This window comes from Rhipicephalus microplus, chromosome 3, assembly GCF_043290135.1.
Source record: "Rhipicephalus microplus isolate Deutch F79 chromosome 3, USDA_Rmic, whole genome shotgun sequence".
Taxonomy (NCBI): Eukaryota; Metazoa; Arthropoda; class Arachnida; order Ixodida; family Ixodidae; genus Rhipicephalus; species Rhipicephalus microplus.
In genome coordinates, this window is record NC_134702.1 from 44542915 (window position 1) to 44564938 (window position 22024).

The window sequence follows — 22024 nt, forward strand, 5'->3', positions numbered from 1 at the left end:
TCGGTCTGCGCGGGCACGTTCGGGTCGACTTGCCGGCTGCTGCCGCCGCCAAGGCCTTGCCTGATTTACGGCCCGGCCGCTCTCTCTCGGTGTAGCACTGCGCCCCTGCCGCATAGCACACACACACGCACACACACGAGGGCATGCCTCTGCTTTTGAAAACTGCCCCGCTGTCGGTGCTTACTTCCTCGGCGAGGTTTGAGGATGCGTCGGCGAATGCTTGCCCGTTGCGTATACTGTGTGTATATATTCGTCCGCAACTCTTGCCCCTCCCCTTTGCACACACACACACACACACTCTCTATATAACGCCAGCGCCGTCTCTAGCGGTGGTTGGCGGCAGTGCACCCCCGTATGTATACGTGACGTCGGTTCTCTCCCAGCTGGCTCGCTTCTCTTGGCCGTCATCTAGGGGCCGTATATAGCCGGGAATTATTTTCGGAAGTTGCTTCTGTAGGGGTACAGCGGCGGTGGCCGTCTCTCGGAAAAGATTTATAATTCACCCGGATTTTTTCGCCAGTGCAGCAACATTGGTATATGACAGCAGGGACGGATATATCACAATCACTTATTTCAAATCAAACAAGGTATTAAGTAGTACACTGTAGGAATATACAGAAGGAAGCCCCGTAGTCACAGACTGAAATGGGACATATATAGAAATATTGTAAGAGACATAAGACACAATGCCTGTGTGATGTATGTTCTTATTCTGCTCTCTGTCTTCCTCTCCTCCAGCCGGGTATGTGCCCGAGCATCGTTTTATTGACCATGACTCAGCCACGCTGCGTGCTTGTACAGTCCTGCCACGGCTGGCCATTATCTGGCGGTGGTGGTCACTTGGAAGGCGGAAACGTGCAAAACGTAGGCCATAGGCAGAATCAATGCCTCTGGCGGGCGGCATTGGCGGCAGCTCGCGGAGCACGGTCGCGGCCGCACTGCATCTTGCTGTGAAAGTCGGCCGATGACGGCTCTGGTGCGACGCCATTGACTATGTCGTGCTGGTCGTCGCATGCGTACCAGGAAAGCAGGCAAATTCTTGTCCAACAAAGCACGCCGGATGGTTTGCACAGGTTCTTGGCCTTGATGGCTCGACGCAGGAACCTCTGCGCTGCCGCACTCTGATATACCCCGGCGTCCATACGGGTTAACGCCACCATGGCTGTACACCTCGCTGCAGTCGCCACGAAGGCGCCATCGTACTGTTTCGCGCGAGCTCGCCGTCTGTCCGCTTCACGTCAGATTCCCCGTTTAACGCAGACGGCCTTGTGGTGATCTACGTGGCGCTCGGATGGTACGCTGCAAGTCATAATGTGCTTCCCGTCATCCCTAGCAGAGCCGCACGCCGGAAGGACTGATGCTATAGTAGCTTCATCCGCTTGTGGTGCATCGCTAGCTTCCGCCAAGCTACGGCGGGTAGATTCCGTCAAAACGGCCGTGCCTGCCATAAGTGTGTCGTCGGCAACCATGGATTTATTGAGAGAAGCACTCGCACAATATTGGTTCGAATCCCGGCTGTGGCGGCTGCATTTCCGATGGAGGCGGAAATGTTGTAGGCCCGTGTACTCAGATTTGGGTGCACGTTAAAGAACCCCAGGTGGTCGAAATTTCCGGAGCCCTTCACTACGGCGTCTCTCATAATCATATGGTGGTTTCGGGACGTTAAACCCCACATATCAATCAATCAACTCGCACAATATTCGCAATGTTCATAGACTGTCGCGCCACCTAGCGGAATTCAGGGGCGTCCTTTCGTGGATGATTAGTAGGTAGACGCTCCCGATGCTGCCTTGTTCGGCGGTACTAGCCGCAGTGTTAACGCGTTAGCAAGAAACGAACACAAACCACTTTGTGTGTTTCGTACATCAGTGAACATACCAAACCACCCGTGACACGATAAATCTGATTCGTTCTTGCGAGACGCGAAGCTTTCGTGAAAATACGTGGCAACTCACGCTTTCGATTATAGCCCACTGCGTACACATATCAGCTTCGCGAGATTTTCCGCAGCCACTTTGGATAGTTAAATGTTAACTTCTGACCATTTCAATTAAAACTCGCCTTGTTTTACGTGCGTACAGCATTCGTTGTACGCGGAAAGTAGCGCAGACTCGCGATTTGCGCTTCCAAACCTTGGCCTACGCTGCGCCGCTGCTTTTTACGTCTGTTGATAGATGGCAGCACGCAGCAAGGGATTCCTTTCTTGTCGGGTATCGGAGCGAAATGAAATGATCTCCGCACCCCCCGATAAACGTGGTGAGTGACGCCGTGTGGGTGTTGTGCGTGGTGAATTACACGTTGTTGGTGCTGTCGAAGTCGTTTGGTGGAGAGAATTCCTCAGATTACTTTCAGCAGTGATGTTAAAAAAACAAAAAAACATCTTGACTTCGAGGATTTTTCACAGGGCGTAGATGGTTGTCAACGCGCTGAGAGTGACAGCGACGATGAACGATCAGCTGCTAGCTCACGAGCAGCGAGTTGCACTTCACGTCCCGTCGTGCGTTAATGTTTTTTCACGCTCGTAAGTCACTTTTGTTGTGTCTACTGCACAATATCCCTCAACAAGCTCAAAATAAAAGCATACTTTTTCTTGTGCATTGAATGTATCCCAATTACAATGGATATCACAAAGCGCCCCATGCCAGCAACAGTTCATACGTGAATATTGGTTCGCGCAGTTTTCTGTAGCACGCACGGGATTACGCAAAGCATCGTTGATACACGGTCGATCAACTGACTACAACCCTTTGCACTGCGGCGAGAAAAGAGGTAGCGAATATTCGGCAGTTCCTACTGATTGGGAAAGTACTCTCGTTCGATATACATTCATTTGATAAGGAAGAGTTCATCCGGTGAAAGCGACACGGGGAGTGCGTCCGTGCGTCCTATCTTTTGTTATGCGAGTTCACGGGTTGATCATCCTTCCGCAGCCATCTTGGATTGAACGGCGCGCCACCTATAGGCTGTGGGCATTGCGAATATATATAACCGTGATGAAGGCCGGTCCACCGGTTGAAACTGTTGCAAATAAAATTAAGACAGCCGCCAAGTTCTCTCTCTCTCTACAAAGCGCAATCGTTTAACACGTATTTTATTCTTATTCTTTGCTGTCTTTCTACCTTCAACTTTTCATTGACTGTTCATTGATGTTCATTGGCCGTTCTTCATTGATGTTCATTGGGAAGATGTTCATTGGCCGTGGCCGGTATCGAACCAGCGACTTTCTGGAGAGCAGCCGAGCACCACCAAGGTGGGCTCCTCATTATAATATCGCATTACAATCGTGCTCGCGTGGCAACGTCGATGTAATTATTGTTGGGGTGGGGCGCCCCACAACCGCGATGGGAGTCTGACGGACGCCTTAGCCAAGGGCTTCGAAACTTTCTGACGATCGGCCGTTAACGTGCATCAGCGCGGTAAGTACACGGGCCTCACGCACTGTCGCCTCCTAATCGTAATGCGGCCACCTTGGCCCGGATTTCATCCCGCGAGTGTCGATTTGAGCACCACTAAACCACCGCGGTAAATAGCTTAAGGTGTAACCTTAAGAGAGCAGAGTGGATTAGGGAACAAACTGTGGTTAAGGATACCATAGTTGAAATCAAGAAGAGGAAACGGACATGGGCATGTAGAACGTAGACAGGATAACCGCTGGTTATTAAGGGTAAGTAACTGGATTCCTAAAGAAGGCAAGCAGGGAGACAGAAGGTTAGGTGGGCAGATGAGATTAGGAAGTTTGCGGGTGTATATCGGCAGCAGCAAGCACATGATCGAGTTGACTGGCGGAACATAGGAGAGGTCTTTGTCCTGCAGTGGACGTAGTCAGGATGATGATTATGATGATGATAATGATGAAACCACCGCAGCGAGTCGGCATGCACAATATCTTGCGAGTTTCACCGCCTGGTTTCCCTTCTTTCGCACCGTCGCCTTGCATCACCTGTCAAGCCGCGCATAGTGAAGGAGTTGAATGCAGCGGGATCATGAACGGGATACTGTAGCACCGGCGTCCAAACGAGCCGCATTCTTTCCTTCCGGCAGCCCGTGGCGCGCACGTTGGAGAGAGAGAGAGAGAGAGAGAGCGTGACAAAAACACCCCAAGGGCAATGTGTCACCGCGCCGTCGTCTTTTCGTCTTCGTGCTGTTCAGTGTCACGGACGACCACGTCCCCTCGCCCAGCCACGGGCTTCGGTTTCCCGCTTTTCGTGTTCGCCGCTGCTCACGCCACCGTACTCTCCTTCCCTCACGTTCGTTGAAGCGACCTGCAGCGCCTTATCTTTGCAAGCGCTTAAGAGCTGTCCCATGTTTGCAAACAGCGGTACAGGCGCAGTCGACATAGTGAAGCGCTTGTAGCGACGTCGCGTCGCGTAAACTCCACTACAGCTACAGGGCGGCGGCGAGCATTTGGACAAGCGCCTCACTATGTCGACGGCGTCTATTGCTGTTTGAAAACAACATGAAATGGGTCTGTAGTATCATCCACATCTGAAGTGAACACCACAGTAGCATTCAGGATCTTCTAAAAGCTGGTCCCACAACAATAATCGTCATCAGGCTTGCGTGCGCTTCCTTTCTTGAAAACTCGGCGCTGGCCACTTTCCTTTCTTTTCAGAGTGTAGAACGCGACACGGCGCGCTGTAGTCCCCGTAGTGACGTGTTGCGCCGCACCTGCGCGTTCATCCGAGGCGGCTCTTCCCGGCGACGATGTGTGGCTCAACACTTCCAGCAGCTGCCTGTCACGCGCGCATGGGCAGTGGCGGATTCGCACATCACAATGGACGCGAGGAGGCGACGGCGCAGTCGACGTGTCTCGCGGTCGTACGGTTCCTCAAAGCGTCGTATCGTATACCACGCTCAATGCAGCTGCGCGACCTGATCTTGTGGCTCGGCGATCGTCTTGCAACGGTGTCCCCGTAGCGCAACGAATACGGGCTCCGCTCCGCCCGAGTTGTTCGGTACACCTGCGAGCACGGGCCTTGTATGCACGAGCCGTGTGCGTCTCTGCTTGTTTGGGCGATGTCGCGTGAGCAGCTGAAAGTTGATATTGCAGCGACTGCTTCTTCATTGGCGTGTCCGATAGGAGGAGGGGGGAGGGCAGTTTCTAAGCCCCCTCCCATCTCGAAAAATTTCAATTTCGCCGACAAACATACCTACATAAAGGGTGTTGAAGCTGCTCCCCCACCACCTCCCTCGCCCCCCCCCCCCCCCAAAATTCTGGTTTAACCTCCCTGCCTTTCCTTGTATCTTTATCTCTCTCTCTCTCTCTCTCTCTCTGGCTCTGCCCCTGTACTACCATACCTGTCCTGTAAGCAGAAGCGGATCTAGCCACTAATTTTTTTTTTGGGGGGGGGGGGGCGATCGCTTAAAGTAACACCGTAAAGGGAAGGGGGGCGTGGTCATTACTTTTTGTCTTTACTGGCATAAAAACTCAATCATAGCACAAATACTGTTCATGTGTGCTCAAAGGGATCCCACTCATTTGTCCTTATTGATGATTCCAGCTGGAGGGTAAGCAGTGAAGAGAGGGGGAGGGGGTGCTTACAAGCATTGCGGGGGGGGGGGGGGGCGACCGCCCTTACCGCCCCCCTTCTGGATCCGCCACTGCCTGTGAGCACGTTCTCGTCAGCGTTTCCACATAATCAGAAAAAAATTTGCTACAAAACATCTTGGAAAACGATCTCGATGTCTAAAGCAAGTCTCAGCTCAGACTTCGTTTGGATCAGTAAGTACTGGGAACCTCTTGCATCTGTGCTATAGGCAGTTATTGTTGAATGTCGAAAAATCTGCTTGCAGGAATATTCGGATGACTTTTTTCAAACATATTGTTACGATATACAGATTGGTTTGAATAAGGGTGGTAATGGTGATTAATGCTTTGGTGGCAATGGATCTTTATTAGGCAATACTGGTTGTCCTTCAATCTTGACACTGACGGTGTTCTACGCATCCAGGAACATTGTCACTCCTCATCACAGCAGCCTTTTAAGACACCTTCGCTGCAGCTGTGAAACTGTGAACATAATTTTTCAAATTGGACAGTACTGGAACCTGTTGTGCATGAAACGTGGCAACTGCACTCCCATCCTGACATTTCATAGGGAATTAGTTGATGTGTCCCATGTGGTTTGCGATGTACTTACGTGGTTTATATGGAAGAAATTGAGGCTCCAGGGGGACGACTTTGTTAGTATCACCCGGTTGATTGTCTGACTGTGACTGCAATGTTGTGTAACTTGTCTCACGCCCTGTGTGCTGTGCCATAACAAATGCTGGCATCGAAAGAGAGTGCGTTACAGCAGTCTGCACAGCTTTCTCTAGGTTTTCGAGGTGTTGCTTACTGCATTAATAATTGTTGTCTTTCCTTTGTTGCTGCAGAGCCTAATGCACATCGACGCAGCAAGCAAAAAGCGAGCGGCACGCGCTTCCCTGTCGGACATCGAGGGTGGCGGCTTTGTGACCACTGGCGGTCCGGACTCAGCCTACTGGTACCACCAGCACAGCCAGTGGGCTAGGACCTCGGCCTTCAAGCCATGGAGCCCCGTGCTGCTCAAGGAGCGAATGGCGGCCAGCAAGCTGCCCCCCGGAGAGCAGCTGTTTGCCGGCCTCCCGACTCTGCCCGTCTACCTCAAGCACAAGTGAGTTGCATCTCAGGGATGTCTTTACACAAGGAAACTGTTAGGTTGCTGTGGTTGAGTCACTTCTTTGTGCATGGCCATCACGTGGAAGCTGTTGGCTTTTTATGGTCTGTGCTTCTTTGCGAATGGTAACCAAGCAAACACACGTACTCAGTTTCCTACAAAGCTAGCGAGAATTCTTGCAGTACGTGTTCGCACCAAGAAATACGGTAGTTCAATGATTTTACCACCAATAATGTGATTTCTCTCTGTTTATGGGTCGAGTAATAAATGAAAATATTTTCTGCCTTAGGAATAAACAAACCCAGTTATTTGTACAGTTTGAATAGGTTAATCTGGATTGCTAAGTGTCTCTTTTCGTATTGTGGCCTTTACGACTAGTCCTGGTGTTGCGTAGCCAGAGCCTGTCATGGAGACCTCGTTTACTATGATGAAATAAAAGAGGGATACACACGGACTTGTGCATTTTTCAGGCAACTTCTTGCATAGTTTTCCACAGTGTCCTTTGACGCCCATCAATACAGGTCTATCCAAGGTGTCGCAAGAACCAGTTTTTTGTCACACACGTTGGGCAAAGTATGGTAATAACAGTTGTTTTAATACCTGTGTTCACATTAGCAGTGGATGACCATGTACCAATGTAAATAATCCTCCTACATTCTTTCTCTTCCCGTCTGCTACTCTCTCATCCCTCGGGCTCAACAAAGTTTGGGTGTCAGGCATTCAAGCTAGGCAGTGTCTATCACCGAGCCGATGAGAGCCATATCACGGAGTGCAGCGGCAAAACGAAGTTCTTGCATAGCTTCCACAGTGTCTTCCAACGCATGTGCGAGATGAGCTGGGCTGCGGACTTCTCTTAGCTACAGCTATGCTTTTTCGTGAACTAGAGATCACTCCTGCTTCTCTTCAGTGCAGTTATCACCACTTTTTTTTCATTTCTGAGCGCTGCAATCAAGTTATAAAGAAAAGGTGGATGGAATGTGTGATACACCTGCTGATTATATTACACTCAAACCTCATTATAACAAAGTTGCATCTAACACAAAAATAAGCTCGTTAAATCTGAAAGACTATTTGTCATGTACTACATTATAACAGATGTTTCATTATATTTGTGTTCGTTATATCGAGGTTTGAGTGTATTTGCATATCAGGATTTTTTCCCTTTTTCCTCTGGTCCACACAGCACTTTCCCAAGACAAAAAAGAAAGAACAACAATAAAGCAGGGTGGGGTCATATCTGCTTTGCATAACTGCCCGAGATAAAAGCTGCATCGCACCATTCACTGTGCGCATCCACATATTCACAGCCATGCCATTCTAAAGCAAACAGATGTCTTGTTTCTATGCATCTACTTGGTCCACGAACTTGGCTGGGACAGGCAACAAAAGCAGAGAGCTCACGTCTTTGTCTTGATCTCCCAACAGCTTGGCCTACCCTGTAGAAGCGTACCTCCCGGCTGATGTCGCAGAATTACAGAAGCTGGGTCCAGCAGTCCTAAAGGCCGATCCCGACAGGTTGGTCTCTCCAGTGATGGTTGAAACCTGTGATACGTACTAAAAGGTCAGATTTATAAGAGGGGTATGTCCTGTTAACCTGGAGCAGCTGGTGACGGCTGTCGTTCAACGTGCAGCAGGTTGTGTGCCAGCCTGTGACGAAGGACAAGTGCCTTTTCCGGTTGTGAGAGTGTGGCACGAGTCACGTATGAAGAATAAAAAAATTAAATGAAGAAGGCAAGAAGTAGTTCCTACACTGGAAAGATATTGAACAACTGTAGCTGAGTCATTTATAAAGATTGATTCAGTCCACGCAACTGCCACCCTTCAGTTGTGTCATCACTGTTGATGTCATCATTACAGTTGGCCATGTATTGTCCTGTAGTACAAGTTATCTTATTTCTGCCCCATCTCTTTCCTTCTTGGGCAGACCCCTGAAATTGGCATCCCAGATATTGACAAGCACAGTTCTCGTTATAATTTATACCATCACAGTTGATGACAAGTGTAACTGTCATAGTGTGATAATTCCTACATCTAGAAAAACTGGTACAGTTTTAGTAATTTTCTACCGTGCAGAATGATACATTTTGTCATGCCAAGAGACAATTCGCCATCTTCAGGTTTGTCACTGCTGCTGCTGTTGTTGACATCTTCATTGTTTTTAAGGTTACACTGTACTACTTTTGAAAGCATCATCAAGAAGTGCTGTGAAGATTTAAAGATTAGAAGTGAATTGTATGATTCCATGATTTAAACAGCTGACACAAAGTCAGTTTGTTGCAACTCAGACAGCCACATAAAAGCGTGTGCAGACTGCCTTTGTGCACCCTAAAAGCTTCCTATTCAGCACTGTAATGGTCATTTGCCAGCCGATAATGGTCAGCTTGTAAATAACAACTGTCATTGCTCTAATGAGCTGCCCTAGCATTAAGAGGCATCATGGGCAGGACTGAGCTACAGTGTGACATGCAGGTTTCCTCTTGCAATGGATAAAAGCAGAGCTAATGACCACCTGTCAAACGGTTAATGTTGTACGCGTAAGAAACTCGTCACTATAAGCCTCACTGTTATGGCATAGCTAAATATGTCAGTTTCACCCACAGCCATCGCTGCACCTACCACAGTGAAATAGCGGGAATGCTCCATCCACAAAGGAAAGTTTCATATAACTTATATTCATATATCTCATATTAACTCATATTCATATAACTTATACAAGTGCTAGGCACGATATTACAGTGCCTACAATAATGCACTCAGACCTTGATATAAAGAACCTGGATACAATAAAATATCGGTTACAACAAAGTAAAAGAAAAATACTATTGCAGTAAATAGTGTTAGGAATATACTTTTATAACGAATTTTCTGGTATAACGAACTTATTTTAGTGTAATGTGAACACTACCATGCGACTATACAATGATGCTCACTCATTTTCATGATGTCAAGCACTTCTTGAGCATTTCAGACAGTTTTCTGTCCAACGCAGACGCATGTGTGTGTCGCTAGTTTTAATAGGTAACTAAGACGCTCTGGTAAATTTGCTCATAAATCCTGACACCACTACTCAGACAAGCACAATGCTTTAGGTAGTAACGACTTACCATTAATTCTTATTGTGCATAGCATTTACACTACCCGAGGAAGAGTACTTAGTTCAAGGAGAAACCACGCACCACTACTGTCTTTGACTAGTAAAGAGCAGTTGCCGCTGTCCTGCAGGTAGAGCTTAAATATCGTCGAAGGCGGTTGCAACCAATTGGACCATCATGACATAAGGGTGTGCTTCATCCTCGCCAAAAAGTTGGTTTCAGCAGCAACTCGAAACACACAGGCTATGAGTGTGCGGGACAGTGTGGTACCAGAGTCCTAAAAAGGTTATGAAGTCGTCGAATTGTTTGTTACAAAAGAACTGGCACGTTCGCAGGAAGATGCCAGATGCAAAAATAGAGTTAAACATCCTTATTCTTTCACCGTTGCAGGCTTGAAGCAGGTGTGACGCTGCCGGTTCTGAAGAAGGGAGCTCAGATTGTGATGGACGTTGTGCCCAAGAAAGAGCACGTGCCGACTGCCTGCAGCAGGTCGTTGGAGTTGGCATCGGGGGGCGTGGCACCTGCCGGCAAGCTCGTCAACGGAAGGCTGTCTGCTGACACGGAAGAGACCATGTCTAATAGCAGCCTCAGCACATTGTCTGGTTGGTCCCTCGACACTTTTCATTCGTGTTGACCCCAAAATTAGAACTCACTAGTTCTGCATGCAACCTTGGCAAAGCTAGCCTAATGACAATAGCTCCTGAACTTGTCCAAAATAAATCAGGTCTATTAATCTTTACTATAATCATAATAGAATCGCGAACGTTTCGTCCATCAAAGCTAACCTTGGCCTCCTTTTACTCAAAGCTTTTTATCTTGCACATGTACTGTTTAACGCTATCATTTACCAGATCGTGTTTATTGTGTCACGGGAAAAGATGCTCAGAGTTTTATCTCCCCATACATAAACCTTTCCATACGTATGTTTACGTTTGCACAAAATAAATTGTGAATGGCAATGCACTCGCCATCAACTGATTGGTGGTGCAGTCATAATGCTCCGTTGCCTGGTCAGACAAGGATGACTGCATATAAAGGGGCCGACAACTGCTTAGAACATAAAATGAGATGACTGCACGGATGGAAAGACTGTCCCTCGTAGTGACTTAAACCAACCCTGTCTTTCTCGTGGAAAATGAAGTTATATTTTTATTTATAGTTCCTTCGTGGGTGATTCTCGCCCACATTTTGTCACTAAACATTATGTGCCTTCTGTAAAGAGTTGGTAAACTTCATTAACTTGAGCTTTGAGTCTTTTAGTTTCGCACCACACGAAACGGAAGGTGGGAAAAAGTTTCGAGCCGCAAAGGACCAATGGCCCCTATGATGTCCTTACTGCATGTGGGATCCATTCGATTGTGTCTAAAAAAGAATTAAGTCCCTCAAAAAAAATTCTCACGCTACTGTCACAAAAGGACGTGGAAGAAAATAGTACGTCGTGGTAGGTTAAGGCTGAGGAATGGGCAGTCACCATGCTTTTGTTTTCTCAGGAGTGGAGGATGTCGGCATGGCCGAGGATGGCAAGGAAGGCGCCACTCTGGTTGCACCCGAGCTGCAGGGCCTGTGGGTGGCCTTCGAGAGGCACTCCCTGGGCGAGCGTGCTCGCCAAGACATCATGCACGAGGTCAGCCTGCTCCTGTCGGCGTGCCAGCAGCGGCATTTCATTGCCAGCTACAAGCTGCTGCTGCAACAGCGTCAGGTCAGTGTCTTCTTTCGTAGCGGCGTGTGAATACACTCGGACCTCACTATAACAAAGTTGCATCTTACACGAAAATAAGTTTCTTATATAAGGGTTCGTTGTATTGAGGTTTGAGTGAATTCGAAACTTTAACATAAATGTGTTGGCATTGTCACAGTGTCCATTTTGCTATTGCAATCTTACTTTCTCACTTCTGTTATATAAAAGGCACACTGAAGTGGAAACACTAAGTCAGTTTTACGCTGATAAGTCGTTCTTTGTGGGGTGTATACCATACAATATTTCGCTATATTAGGTTCATTAGTATAAGAACAGAGAGTGAAGGTCCAGGTGTTCTTGAATTTAACAATACCTTTGAACGCAAATGCCTATGTCATTTAAACGTCCTCATTTGATTTTTTTTTTGGTATTTTGGCTTCATTGAATCAATAGAACTTATTGATGGTCAACATGTTGATTCTGTTGCTTCATTAGAACACAACGCAATTGATTTTTTCCGTATATAAAAGTCACACATGCTCCAGCAGATGCTATGAAGATGTGGGGTTATTACGAACAATTATTAAGGAGCCACAAAATACCTACTAAGAAACCACCAGATGCATTTTTTGTTTTGTACTGTTTCTGGTTTTATCTTCCCCATACCAAGAGTTGCACTCGAGGTATTAGAGAGATCTTACAGTGGACAGGACTGTGCTGCAGAATATTTTGAAGAAAACAAGTGTAGGACTTTAAGGAGACACTAAAGGCAACTATAAGGTCGACGTTGATTGTTGAAATAGCGGTCCAGAAACCTTGTAGTGTTAGTCCTGTGCCAAGGAAGGGCTTATTTTCAAATAAAGTTACATTTTAGTGGCCCGCATCGGGTTAGCGCACTTCAAATTACCCGCCTCAAGAAGCGGTCCGACTAACGTCACTGTTGCCATGCACAATGTTGCCCGCCTTTACTGCACGGTAGCCGACACTAGTAGACAGAATAAAAGCAGCGAGAGCCACAACAGGAACAACGGGCATTGAAAAATTTTTTGCTATTGGCTCCGAGATTGCAGACGTGTTTTTGCCCAACTGGGTCCCGCTAGGTGGCATGGTATGTCCATTGTAACAACGCGAAAATTGAATTTTTCAATCACTCAGGCCATTCTTCAGAGTAACGTCCGGCGGTTCTTTTTTCCATGAATCAAACAGAAACGAACAAGTAGCATTTTATTGCTTTCTCTTGACGCACACAAGGTTTTTTATTTAGTGCAGCTAGATCAATTCCTAGTGATTAATTGTAGGCGGTTCGTATGATGCCGTCGGTATCATTGTGAGAATGCTCTACTGGGGCACATGTATTCTTGTGCATTTACCTTAATTTCTCATTTAGTAGGGCACTGCTGTTGATAATATTGTCATTTTAGATGTTGTCATTCATTGAGCTTTCACTCTGACATAAATTGTTATTTGACTTTAGTGTCCCTTTAAAGCAAGCATGTACTCATGTCTAGAAGCTAGCAGAGCCAATTTGAGATGGCCAAGAGCTGGTCTAATTTTTCATTATGTCATGGCTTCATGCAGGAGGCGGAGCCCATGCCTCCTTGCAAGCTGGGCTCCATGGCCAAGGGTGGCGACATGCCATCCCCTCGTCGGCCGCCACCAACAAGCGCCGTGCCCACGTCGCCACCCAACAGCACACACCAGCCGCCGACGGCCAGCTCTCCCGAAGCAGCACCACACGGGTCCCCAGTGAATTCGCACGAGGACAAGGAACTCTCAGCCTGCACTCCCCAACCGCCACCCAAACCACCCGTGGAACAACACAAGATGCTCCTTACCGCCTAAACCGGTGGTGCCGCCGCAGCATCGCATGCATCGCACGTCGCAGCGTGCGTCACTTAATGTCGACTCGCTGCGACCCTTCCACAGTTTCTTTCTGTGCTGTTGCCATTGACTTGGAAGGCCATGTGTGTGTGTATGTGTGTGTGTGTGATCATGACTGTGCATTCTTGTGGCCTGGGAAATGTGTTGGTAATGCGAGGTTCGACCCCATTGGAGGGAGGAGGAAGAGAATTGAGCATGCCACATTAATCTCGCTCAGCCATTGCGAGCTTTTGCGTATATGTTCATGACAAACAACATTGTCAATTGAAGGCAAATAATGTAAAAAATGTGGGCAGTTTGTGCTAGTGGTTTAAAGCTGAACTAACAGCTTGTGGGTGATCTAGACTTATAGCAAGGTCTTAATTAGTGCAGTCTTAATTAGCACAACCTGTTACTGCCAATGGACGTTTTTTATTCAAGGCAAGTCATACAGTAATATCTGAGGACAAAACCACGATATGAGGCACGCCGTAGTAGCGAGCACTGAAAATTTCGATCATCTAGTGTTTAAAAACGTGGACCAATGTCGCACTGTGCTCGGGCCTCTGGTAGTCCATCTCTATCAAAGTGCAACTGCCACGGCCGCTATTGTACCGGCAACTTTTGTGTCGGCAACGGAGCATTATGACTGCACCACCAATCAGTTGATGGCAAGTGCATTGCCATTCGCAAAATTTATCTGGAACAGCATCTGTTGAGACTTATTCCCACCAGGCATACCGGTTGGTTAAATGTAGCAGCGAAATTCCTGACAAGAAATCAAGAGCTAGCTTGGCTCTGCCAAGCATGCAGATTTGAGAGCCCTGAATAGCTCAGAAAATGCTTGAAATCTTAAAGATTGAAAAAGTGTAACAGGTATGCTGTTGAAACAGACAGAACACCAAGCCCGACTGGCCAAACCAAATGTATACGAGTGCCACAGAACCAAAAAACACCTGGTCAGAACACAAACCCGGTGATTTTCGTGATTTACAAAATGGACAGCATAAGTGAACAAGCTTCATGAAATGCTTTCTCTGTTTTGCACAGCTGTCTTGCCACATTCACATTAGATGAAAACATAACGGTTGTTACTACTACTACTGCTGACTACTACAAGATGGTCAACAAACGACTACATGGCAGATGTCGTGGCAGACTTCAATTCCTCAGCCTCCTCCCCATGTACCGTCGATCGCCAAGCCTTCCTCTCGAAGCAGCTATTGTGGCTGCAAATCACAAATTGGCTTTAGTTCTAGGCTTGATGACTGCAAACACAGGTCGGGCAAAAACTGTTGGTGTGGTCAATGTTTGCTTTGACTTAAAAAAAAAAAAAAAAAGGCACAACCAGTTGACGTTATGTGCCAAATTGTACCTGTTTTCTCTTTGAGCGGAAATTCTTTCTTTGGAAAGCCAAACCAGCTTTTTCCTGGGGCCCACCTCGCTCGTGTTTGATGAGCAGGTAACTGGTGCGGAAAGAAGCGTCAAATGCAATACTTTTTTCTGTTTTCCTTTTTCTCGTGCCGTAAATGCGACATGCACGCACAGCGATTGTGGTGATCAGCCGAGAACGCCGAGTCGCGGGTGCAGTCAGTACCGCTGCAAGATCTCGCCGGCGCTTTCGTTCGCCGAGGTCTTTTACCGTCTTTCCTCTTTCAACGTGTCCGTGTTATCGCCGTTGTTGCTGTTACGTTATCTTTTAATTCTTACTTACTCGCACTTCTCTCTCGTGAAAATGTAGTAGACAATGGCTGTGTGTTGTCATCAGCACAGGTGCTTTTTTTTATGTTTCGTGTCACTCACCTCGTAGTGTTCATAGCTTTCTTACTGTAACAGTGTTGGCCTGCCTGTTGTTTTCACCCCCCTTTTTTTATGGCTCATGTTTTATTCTAGACTCGAGAAGTTTTAATGTCTGTTGTTTCGTTTGTTGTTATTGTGCGAATGTATAGAAGCCTCTGTGTCGAGTATACCTCACGGTCTGGCTCGCCAAGCCAGCTTGCTTTCAATGGTGCAAGCTGAAACTGTTGGGCAGACACACAGCCCGGGCCTTTGCGCTAGATGTAACGCAAGTTGTGTGTGGTGTGTCTGAAACTTCTAGTGGGACGGGGTGTCCCTTCATGTGCGTTCGTCTTTCCTCAAGGTGCAAGTTGTGGGGTGTTTGGTGTATCCTGTAGGCAGGGCACGAGCATCGCTCTGCAGTGACAGTTTGCATTGTGCCAGCGTGTGTGAACCTTGTTTTTTTTTTTTTCCTCGACATTTTTTTCTGACCTGTGAGTGCTTCTGTTGCCCTGTTCTGTGTGCGTGTGTGTGTGTGCGTGCACATTTTCAGTCATCATTGCCCTTTTCATCTGTCGCGCTGCAGAAGCACGGCTTCTGTGTCGAAAGCCTTGTTCGCTCACCACTCACTCGTCGTCATTCCCATCGCCCATTTTACGAAATCGCAGTGCGCGTGGGGGTGCGGGCACGCGCACCTTTAATGAGGGAGGTTTGTTTCGAGACCGCCTGTTTTGCAGTCAACGGTCTTTGTTGAGAGAGCTGGAAGAGCACTCTGTGGTGTCGAAAATCTGTGGGAGGATGAAGCCGGATGCAGTAGGAATCTTGCCGGCGAGAAATCCTGAGTGGCGCGGAATGGCGTTAACAATGAAATGATTTTTTGAAGCAGCAGAGCTGCACTCATTGAACTTGATTTACATCTACTTACAGCCAAGTGATTGTTGCAGCACACTGCGGAAAGGTTAAAATAATTTTGCGGCCAGAATAGATTTGAATGACAGCGAACAACCTAAACACCATGACACGAAAGGTCACGGGTGCGATCCCGATCTCGGCAGTCAGATTTTGATGGGAAGAAATTTATGGTAGAGGCTTGCGTACTGCATGGTGGCACTGCACATAAAAAAACACCAGATGGTCAAAACTTTTGGAGCCCTCCACTACGGCGTCTCTCATAATCACTTTGTAGTGTTGAGACAAAACTTTAGTTAATAAAAAAAAATTACTCACATTAGTGCAGTCTGTGGCAGCTTGTGGATGTGCACCAGTTGGACTGATCAAGAAAAGCATTTGATGGCTTGAGACTGAACATTCCGTGCTCTGCACTATTTCTAAGTTCTTATCGTTCATGATTGTTACAAGCAACATTCTACTGCATCCTGGCCGCTTTTATTCACCGGACAGACTGTTTCGCATTTTGACTCCTTTAAAGAGAAAGCTGTCATTGTTGGTCGTCTAGCCCGCATGTTTTCATTGGGCACCCCCATACTGCAAAGTGCAGCCTGAGAAACGTTTCATTCAATGAGTATTCAGGGATTTTCGGAAAGACAGCTCCCATAGAGGTTTTTTTTTTCTGTTCCTCTTCGAGGTAGGTTTGTGCTTTTCATGTGAGTTCAACAACCTTAATGAAAACAACGGCAGGTTTCACACTCTGCACACCTGATCGTTGCAGCTCATTTCATTACGGTGTGCCTCGAGTGAAAGTTGCTGCGACTTTTTCTTTGGCAGCAAAACGCTCATTTACAGTGCGTCCATTTTCAATGGTCAGCTATCAGTTAACATACCAGTGGGCAATGCCTCCTACTTTGTGCTTTGATTCGCATACTGATGGTCTTTCCCACCGCCCTTATAAGTGGACTGCACTTCGTTCAAAATTTTTCGTTTTCTGTTTGGACAATTTTATCCTCTGCATCCTGAACATTTTCATTACGTGCACACGGTTCGTGCCTCATGCACATGTTGCTGCAGTATTCCTTGCACAAGCTCATTCTTTTGCTGAGTGCATGCAGAATCAATTGTATGCGCAATGCAAATGCAGCAAAACGACATATTTGTTGCTACAAAGAAACGATGCTGTTGCATTCGTTACAACAGCTCCGCTTCAACGGGACGCCAAAGGAAAACGTTAAGTTGGGACAAACTCATGAATTTGTCATTAGGAAGTACACCTTCCCATGTTAACCTCTTTCTTGAAAATTTATCCACCGTATCAACGGAGGGCTGTTATATTTCTAAAAAAAATTTCACTCGTGCCTAAACTACCACGCTGCAAGCGCTATTGCGTGGCTTTTGAGACTATCCAGTCTTTTTTCCGATTTCATTGGCTCAGTATATTTAGTGCTGAATTGATCCGGATAGTACTAGTTACACTTCCAGTTGCTGGTTCACAAACGTAACCTAGGGCCCAAACATGCCCCACAGTTTTCCTTCGGCGTCTCTCCATTTTTTTTTGTGTGTGTCTGTCTCTTACAGACACGGTACCTCATCATCTTAGTGAGGTGTTTTTAAAGCACCCGGTCAAGTCTTGCTTGTCGTTTATATTTCTCTTGTGTTTTTTTTTCTATTTGTGCGTGTGTGCGTGTGCAAAGTACTATTCGAAGCGGGTTTTCAAATGTGTGTGTCCTAGTCATAACGTCCCCACCTTTACATTATCCTGCACAACAACAACAACAACAAAATAACTTAAAAAAGTGTCACGTCGACACATGTACAAAATGAAAGAGAGATAGAAAAAAAAAATGAAGGCGACAAAGATCCGCAGCTAGAGGCTCAGCGACTTGTTCGCGCCGAGACGCTGTTTGACAGTGGCACAATGCGACAAGATGTAAAAGATTAAAGAAAACTAAAGAAGAAAAAGAAGATTTCAGAGATGGCACATGCACGGTTCTCGAAAGCATAGCTGGATTCATGGTGTCGGTTGCCTCTTGCAGTACAAAAAATCCGTGCCAAGGAAGAGACACTTCTCGCTTTTTTTTCACCATGCCCTTAAACGGTCAGCTCCAGAAAAAAAAAAAAGTTATTGGCTTGGCTTTTCATAGCGCATCATTGAAACTTTCACATCCTTCATCGTTTTGTTCGTTTCGAGCCTTTAGGACAGCATCGTGTCTCTCGTCCGTCGCCAACGGAGCTGCCGTTTCCGAACCACGACTTCAGCCCTTTTACCTCCCATGCACCTCTCTCTTCCATGTGTTTTGAGTAATCATAAATGTAACCCTAGTGCCAAGATACCAGTCATCATGTCCTCATCGTTTGTGGTGTCACTTCGCTGTATTTATTTTGAGCTTGGATCATGGTGTCATCTCCCGCGACCTGTCATTTTGTCTGCGACTTGACAGAGCCTCGGATTTAGGGCAGGGTCGACTTGCCGCAACCGACCGGTCGCATTATCACCGCGACAGGCTGTTTTATGTCGTAAATTGTGGCACCTGTACATAATGCAGTTGCTGGTTCCCATCTTCCATTTGCTCCCAACTCCCCGCATTCCTTCTTTTTGTTTGTTTGTTCACGTTCCATGCGTTATTGTCGTACGACCGCAACACCTCTTTTACGTCATCCTGCATCTGATCATCGTCACGTGCGTAACTCCTTCGTCGTTTTCGGTTGTCCAGACCGAACCCACGAAAGGATTGGCTTTCTCAGCCTGTTCGCGTCATTTTGAGCAACTGTACGCTGGACTTTGAGTGTTGCTGATGCAGTACTTTGCAAATGGGCATGTTTGTGATAGGCTAGTTGTTAATGTAAAAACAAGGGGGGGGGGGGGGGGGGGGGGGGCTCACAGGCCTTTGCTGAATTGGAGAGCTGCGATTCTGGGCGGTATGCACTGCTTTCAGTGTGAAACAAGGATTTCTGGCAGTGTACTTGCAGTGAATCAAAAGCAGGATGGACAGTGTTAAGGTTTTTCGAACTATCAGGTGCCTGATGAATCCGTGCACGAGTTTTGTACCATTCTGTGATTCTGGCGAGTAACGCTGTTGTCACGTGCACTGCCAATGATCACGTCTTGCGCAAAGCCTGTACAGTGCGAGAGTAATAGTGCACAGGTGGCCACCATATTGCGCTGGTGAACACAAAAGCCAAAGTCACTCGAATAAAGCAGGTCTGCTCGCCAATTTAGCCAGAGGAGTGGAATGTTGCTGCTTTTTGCTGTACGGTGCGTCACTTCGATCTGGGGATTTGTTTGATTGGCCCATCAAATTCACTAGTAACAGGCTCGCACTAATTTCGTGCCTGTTAAGGTGTTGTTCTGTGCAATCCTAGTCTTTTTTTTTTTTTTTCAATTAATTACATATTCGTGTAAGAGTTCAAAGCTAACACTTTTACAGGAAGCCACCTGGTTGCCCAGTAACATTACATTTTACACAATCACATTCAAAGGCTTCTGCTGCAGCGTTCTGTGCATCTATGCAGCAAGAGTAGTCTATACACTGCTCAAGAATGGCAGCTTCTAGTTCTCGAGCACGTGGCAACTTTGTAAATTTTTCACACTCAGGAATGATTTTAATCTTGTTTTTTTTTTTGGTCAAGGCTCACAAGCAAGCAGTTGCATAAACTTTGGAGTGGACCGTTCATGTTATAAAAAAAAAGTTGAATGCAGCAAGAATGAACCTTGACTTTCAAGGTTGCGACAGGCGTCGTTGTAATAACTGCTCGCTGGACGACGTATGTGGGAGGCATACCACATTGTACGTGTTGTACATTGAGAATGCCGTTCTTGGGATATTGGCCCGATGCGCTTCACGATTGCATTGTCATTTTTTTCTTTTTCGCAGTAGTCTCATTATCATAAAGCATTTGTTAGCCTCCAGTTGTGCTTGATTGTTGTTACATTGCTTGGGGGGACGGGGAGGAACTCGTGCACGCATGTGTTACGACAGAGTCCGCAAACACTGTTCACACAAAAGGGATGCTTTAGGATAGCCCGTTAGGTGCACAAAAGCAATTCACTGGTATTTGTGGGGTTTGGGGGGGAGGTACAAAGGGCTCAGCATAACAGAGTGTTACAGTTTATATGCAAGCAAGGAAGCCGTGTGGTAAAAGGAGAGGCGGTGGAAACGTCGTGGCAACTCGAGATGTTTCAAAAGACTCTCGCGTGCCATCGTCGAGGCGGTAGCCTTTATGCAGTGAAACCTGTGCTCACGTGTTCTAGAAGTCGTCTGTGTATGCGCTTTTCGTCCCGTACTTCTCAGCACTTGCGTGATTTGGCATCGCCCCGAATCGAGTCCGGCTCGAGTCGACTTGTCTCGAAGGAAGATGTCTGCGAGGACAGCCGGCCTGTGTAGCTTGAGCAAGGCATTGAAGAGAAAAGCTGTTACACGGCAGTAGAAGGCAGTGCACAAAAACAAACAACAACAGAAAGCGGCAAAACGTTGCTTGTTCTGCTTTTTTCCCCGTTGTTCCTTTATCGCTGTTTCTGCGTAGTTTCTTCTTCGGCAGTTGTCCTGCCTCGCGAGTTTAAGCTTGTCGTTTCTTGCTGTGTTTGTTGCGATGGGGGTGTTGTTACTCAAAAGAAGAACGAAAGAGAGCGAGTTTCGGAGGCAACCATGAGCGGCATGTTGCACAATACAGTGCCATCCGTACCCGGGGCGGTGAATGAAAGAGGCCAAATGGCAGATAAGGGCAAACTGTGTGTATGTGTTTTCTAGAAGGTTTCAAGAGTGTCGCACAGGGTTTTTTCCATTTTGTCTACTACTGCTACCCCCCCCAGCGCAGACTGTGGTCCAGTTATCAGTGCTCGATTTTGTGAGTGGCCAGAAGCGAGAGAGATTGTTCTTGTTTTTTTCCACGTGTTGCAAGGTTTGTGCCTGGCCCCGTGCTTGGGCAGAGAGAAAGATGTTGGCTGTGGATGGAGCAAGCATCGCTCCTGCACACAAGACTGTGATCAGTGCAGGCAGGATTGTGATATACTTTGAGGAGGAGAAGGGTGGTACCTGTGAAAGGAGGGAGAGCGAGAAAGAAGAGTTGCATCGATGGCCTGGCTTGCGAAACCAGCTGTGGATACAGATGGCCACGTATGTTGCAGCCATGAAGCATGCTGCTTTCATAGTTTTTTTGTTTCTTACCCACAGAGTTCTCGTTGCACTGCTAACTCCAGCAGCATGGGTTGAGCTCGCTGCGTTTTTTAGCTTCCTTACCCGAAATTTTTGCTTTCCTTGCTCTTAATCCGACATCCCTCACCAGGTTTGGAGAATGCGATGAAGCATAGCAACTTGCTTCTTAGCTGACAAACTGTTTTATCGGCCACCTTATCATTGCAGACTACGGAGAAAGCTGACGCACCCGAATGGTGTCGTCGCGACGCCTGTCAGCCCGGCGTCCCTGCAGCAGTCTAGCAACCATGCAAAAACCAAAGGAGCCATCCGGCTCCCGCAGCCAGTGCCATAGGTCCTGCACAGCGTGACGTCATGTGGCCTTTTTTTCCTCGTTTTTAGTCCGACAGTTGAGCAGGGTTGTGGGTGTTTGTACATGCAACAAGGAGAAAGGCCGGAGTGGTGCTACAGCAAGAGCCGTCTTACTCTAGGGTTGGCGGCCTGCTTCGCTAGATTGTGTAGTCTGTTTGCGGCAGTGAGAATGGCCTGAAGGGATGGTGTGCGAGAGAGAAAATTGAGCGTCGGCTTTTTCTCTTCTTTTTTTTTTTTTTTTGCTTGCGAGAGAAGGCACAGAACCTAAGTCACTAGCAACCCCGTAACGTGCACGAGGGTGGTGATATACTCAACGAATTACAACTGTCAGTTCTTCTCGTGTGCCCTTATTTGATTGTCTGTTTTTACAGTTGGCGTGTTGTTGGTTCAATGCTTGGCGCTGGAAGGATGGTAGACGTGTGTCATTGTTCACGTGAGGTGTTAAGAGCGTTTCATTCACTACTGTTTGTCATTGTTTAATTTTTGTATTGTTTTTTTTGCTTCCTCCCTGGACGACCCCCACTTGTGCACTGTCTTTCCTCCCTCTGTCGGGGGAGGAAGATGGCTTGAAAGAAGGGTGCAATG

General features: G+C 47.1%; 1 protein-coding gene across 1 annotated transcript in view; it reads left to right on the forward strand.

The window, feature by feature from the left end:
- Positions 1 to 16194, forward strand: part of LOC119161604 (ski oncogene) — a 159293-nt gene extending 143099 nt beyond the window's left edge. Inside the window, exons 2-6 of the mRNA XM_075889364.1 lie at positions 6376 to 6635; positions 8064 to 8153; positions 10121 to 10332; positions 11221 to 11429; positions 12987 to 16194. Of these exons, the coding sequence (XP_075745479.1) occupies positions 6376 to 6635; positions 8064 to 8153; positions 10121 to 10332; positions 11221 to 11429; positions 12987 to 13250 (1035 nt within the window). The 3' untranslated portion in view covers positions 13251 to 16194. The remainder of the gene's footprint in view (positions 1 to 6375; positions 6636 to 8063; positions 8154 to 10120; positions 10333 to 11220; positions 11430 to 12986) is intronic.
- The last annotated feature ends 5830 nt before the right edge of the window (positions 16195 to 22024 follow it).